Raw genomic sequence first — 5,109 nt, forward strand, 5'->3', positions numbered from 1 at the left:
TCTTTTGTGTGTCATCGCAATCATTGCGATTGAGAAACGACGTTGCACGAGGGCCAAAGATCCGGGAGGTTTTGGAAGAGCACAAAGGGGGGGGGGTGGAAAATAAATCAGTGATAAGGCAATAGATGGTGATGTGGGCGGTCAACAGCGAGCTGCCATTCAGTCTGCTACTGTTCCACTTTCCACCATGGGTATGATGGATATCTATCAGATCCCTATGAGACTGAGGTGTCTATAGATAAAAGAGAAGTTTACTTTTTTTTTTTTTTTAATGAAAAAACTCTTGGCTGCGATGATGTATTTTTGACTTGAATATTTCAATATGGGCATGACATCATGACTAAACATCTCCAGTATGGCCACAATGGAATCTGACAGCGGAAAAACCATTCCAGCAATTGTAAACATCAGTGTAAATGTCACATTGTGGTTTCACTTCCTCCAAATCGAAAACTCTAAAGGGTCAACCACCTGTGCTAATGCTCAACAGACGGGACAGGACGTATTGCCACCTAAAACCATGTTGTGTTTACAGTCAGAAGTGCAGTTCACTTTTATTGACTAGGGGAAAACACCTCTCATTGTCTGGATCGTACATTATCTCCATGCGCACCAACGATCCGCTGCTCTGGCATTAACATACCACACATTCTCAGTGAACTACATGGGGCCGTTTCAGGACAAGTGGACAAATATAACTCATCATCACAAAATACCTCAATCAAATGCTTAAAGGACACTTTTCATTCCTCATCACTGCCTCTTCAGACTGAGGGATTACGTTCCCCTTGACCCCCCCCCCACACCACTTCACTCTGTATCTTTACTGAAACCATATGTTCTGAGCTCCCACAGCCAGACTACCCTTATCAACACCACTGTGAGCTGAATGGTGACAAAGCCTCAGCTACCACCGAGGGAAGGGGAGCAGGCTCGGCTGGACCCCGGGCAGAGAGTTTGGGAGGGATTAGCAGAGGATTGGCGCTGGTGGAGAGGACTGATGTTTCTTTTCCTCCTTTTGTTATTTCACAGTGTCCATGTTCTCCATTATCAATCTAAACTACTGAGCTCCCGATGCCGCAACCCTGCCGAGATGAAGATTCAGTGGATTTGGGATGGTGTCACATGTACACACAACATACACAATATGGTACAGAACAGCACGCTTTGGCATCAAGGCTTGTTTACACAGTAAGCGCCCATATGTGATGACTAGTAATGAGGGCAGCCATCTCTCCCAGCCTACAAAAAAAAAAATCAATCTGTTACTTTTCAACTGTACACAACTGGTTAACAGAAAGCAGTGTTTATTAACAAACTGCACATGTGAAAGAGTTGAATTAGTTGCAATCCACAACTCGGCTTGAATCTCAACAAAAATCCCAAAGGCTTATCAGGACAAGGGAAAATATGGACTAAATCTTGACACATTTGACTGCAGCCCTGGCTTTATAAAAGATCACTCTATTCAAAGACACAGGTGATAACAGAACTCCCCTCCCGCTTGACTGTATGACTCCACTCTGGCTGTCCACCGTATGGCTTAAATCAAGAGATGGCAACTGATGTGATGATAGGGAGGAGCATGGTGGAGGGTGCAGGCACTGACAGCTCTCAGATGTTCACAGCAAAGAGAACCCAGACTTCTCTGTTAAATCTTTGGGGCTGTGTCTTTATCATAATGCCGGAACTAGGTTTCCAGGGAGGGAGGTCAAAGCTTGTCCCTCTGCTGCCTGGTCTGTCTTGTAACAGAAGATAAGCATTGACTGACTCTTGTGTAACTGAGAAAGGAAGCGGCGCCGCAGAGATTGGTGTCCCGAATGTTAAGAAGCTGCTTTTTTTAAAACATGAGTAGAATTTAAATGAATACAGCAGACTAGTCCGGGGTCTGACTGAAGTGCATCGCTGACTCGAGGATTCTAAGATCATTTTGTATATACGTGACACTCTCTACAGCCTGTACAGATGAACAGAACTATTTCAAGCACTTTGAGGAAGTTCCTAAACATGTGACAAAACAAGAGAAAGAGGGAACCATTGCTGTTTGACAAACGCTTGCCAGATGTTGAAATCGGAGAATTTACAGAATCGTTAGCATGTTCATAAAATCAGCAAGTAAAAATTAAAACAATCTGTGGTCAGCAGGGTGGAAAAGTAAAAGGATAGTCTGAATCACTACAAACCTAAGGGTGATGCTTTGTAGCGGACCCTGACCTTTGACCTTGTTGAAGGGGCCAACAAAAGAAAGATTTCCCTATAGCAAGTGGGAAAAAAAGCTTTATAATGAAGTTACACTATTTCAGTCACGTTAAATGCAGTCAACCACACAATGACTTAGTATCAGCTAGAAACAGAAACCACCTGCACAGTGCAAGTACCAGAGATGACTGGGAAAAGGGAAGGTAGAAAGACAACGAAAAATCACAAGGAGACATGACCAACTGAATTGTCTCCTTTCAGGTGGGAGGCACCCTGTTGGTGGCTGAAAGCTGTGTAATGATGTTAATTTAATCAAAGGCAGCAGATGTATAATGAGTCAATAAGTAACTGTGCTGAAGTGGTTTCTTATCTCTGTCTGGAAAAAGGTAGAGTGGTGCTGTTGACTGCTCATGAATATCTATTTGTTTGCTAAGCCGTTGTGAACTGAGCTCTTCCTTCATTGTTTTGAACCTGGGCTTTAACACACAATGGTAAGGTGTGAATTATGTCTCCAGCCATCATGCCCCTGTGTAAAAACCTCAGGCCATGAATCTCAACGAGTCTGCCTGGGAATATTTTTTTTTGACATGGTCTTAATTATTTTATTACTGATATGTGGTTAAGGTGCAGGAGGTTAAAACACAGGTGAGTCTCTGCTCACATCATTTCCAAGAGGCAGGCTGCCTTTTAAAAAGCCAAGCACAAAGCTGTCAGCAAGCATCTGAAGAGAGCCACGTTGTGCAGCAGCTGTAAACCAGAGCTGCGAGGTGTGTCCAACTTTTGCAGCATGTTTAAATATAACAACAACAACAACAACATAAAAGAGAACAAGCAACTCCCAGAGAGGCTGAGCTCTTCAAGACAGTGTCAGGCCAAACTCAATACGAATTTCAGCTGATTTGTCTCCTGATCAGTCGGAAAGGCTACAGCAAGTCAACATATTAAAGTAAAATCTTTATTGCAACATGTGCCGGTTGATATGCTGAATACATGCCGAGCTAAAGTGTGTAGTCTGTCTTTTCAAAAAATGTCTCCATCAGCAACTTAATAATTATTGTATGTTTGCCAATAGGAACGATTTTCTTAAATTGAAGGATTTCTGACTGTAATTTGGCGTGATGTTCTGCCCCGGGTAGGAGAGAGCGGAGCGTCCACATAAGCACCGTGAAAGATAATGTAGAACTTACCGACTGAATGAAAAGCAATGTCCGAACATAATCCCTCTCGGTGTTCAACATTTCATTTAAAACACACAGTCTGAGCCGCTGTTGTCGGTCCGAGTCCTTGACGGCGTGGATCCCATTCTCATGATGCCCGTCTTCCTCTTCCATGCTGGTAATTCAACCCTCACAAAAGGTTGCTCTTTAAAGAAGTACAATGCTTTTTCCTAAATATCCACACTTTGCTGAGTTGTTGTTTCAGTCCATTTTGGAACAGTAGGTTTTTCCCAAAAAAAATCTCCCTAGGAAGTGATGCGCAATGCACCACAACACTAGAAATAAAAGCTCACCAAAAGTGCCAAACAACAGGCGGAGTGCCCGGCTGTGTGGTCGCAACACCAGCTGAGAGCAAGCACGGCAACAGTAGATCAGTTCAGGGGTAGAGTGAGACGACAGAGAGGAGGAGGAGGAGGCACCCAGAGCCAGAGCCACGCTCAGGGGCCACAGCTCACCTCTGCTGACAGCTCACTGAACACACACTGTCAATGTACAAAACGTTGGATGAGCATTAATGGGCATATATCTGAAACTGTAAACTGTCGCTTGATTAATTAATTAATTAATTAATTGCTATTTTACCAAAACGGAACACGAGAAACAAATACGGGGACAAAACTAAATGGACACACAATGTCACCATGAACTGTCGTTTTACACTCACATTTCCTAATTAAAAGGAAGATTTCAGTTACACATCTATTATCGGTGATGAAATCGGGATCTCGTTAGCCTAGTTTAGAATAAACTAACATAATAAGGCTATCTTTCATGGACATTTCGGCACTACATGCTGCTAATTAAACAAAACAAAAAAACAGAGGCATTCTTCTTTCCTAAATTAGTCAAAAGCAACAACTTTAAGACATAAACAGATGTCAGAATGCCCAGAGGTTTCATGAAAAAGTTGCCCGCAAAGTTTTCAAATGAATTGTCACCTTCTACAATTCTGTTAACACTTAAGACATGTATAAATCAACTTGAAATGTGTCAAGTAGCTATAGCTAAATGTTTACCTGTTGTATTCACGTCCAGGTTAGCCAGCTAGCTGAGATGAAGGCGCCCCCTGCTGGACTCACACAAAGATGCAGCTCCCAGCGGCAGACAGCGGCTCCAGCTCAGGCACTGTCAACGTTAAGAAATTAACAACAAAAAAACTGCGGTACAAGTCAAGGCCAAAGAGCAATTTAATATATTGTAATACCGAATCGTTTCGTGTCTATTCAAACCCCGGTTTGACTATATTTAAGCGGGCTAATTTAGGTCTCGTGCGTAATTACAGTACATGACGTAACCTACCTGTTAAACCTTTTATCAACCTCAGCTTTCAGTCTTAATTCATTGTACAATTTGTGTAAAGGACATACAGCTTTGTTTGCTTTACACTGGCAGTAATGATAGACATATACATACTATATTCTCAGTTACAGTAATGTTTGTGTCATCAGCCTCAGTGTAGAGAACTACTTTCACATTGCCCCAAGCTGTGAGCTACTTCATCATACAACCATACCACTGTTAAAAGGCTTAAGCCACACTTATGTTTGTGATGCAATTATTCTTTAAAAAATAGCTGAGGTGTCTATATTTTATTCTAATATCATTTTGGCTCTAACTAATAGGGCTAATTGAAATCTAGAGCCTAGGTTGCGTCTGGAGAGAAAAGGTCTCATCAATTAAATATTAAAAGAGA

General features: G+C 42.2%; 1 protein-coding gene across 1 annotated transcript in view; it reads right to left on the bottom strand.

The window, feature by feature from the left end:
- prex1 (phosphatidylinositol-3,4,5-trisphosphate-dependent Rac exchange factor 1) overlaps window positions 1-3,747 on the bottom strand; it is an 80,783-nt gene extending 77,036 nt beyond the window's left edge. Inside the window, exon 1 of the mRNA XM_062427992.1 lies at window positions 3,387-3,747. Coding sequence (XP_062283976.1) covers window positions 3,387-3,530 — 144 coding nt within the window. The 5' untranslated portion in view covers window positions 3,531-3,747. The remainder of the gene's footprint in view (window positions 1-3,386) is intronic.
- Between the last annotated feature and the right edge of the window lie 1,362 nt (window positions 3,748-5,109).

The sequence above is a fragment of the Scomber scombrus genome, chromosome 10 (assembly GCF_963691925.1).
Source record: "Scomber scombrus chromosome 10, fScoSco1.1, whole genome shotgun sequence".
Taxonomy (NCBI): domain Eukaryota; kingdom Metazoa; phylum Chordata; class Actinopteri; order Scombriformes; family Scombridae; genus Scomber; species Scomber scombrus.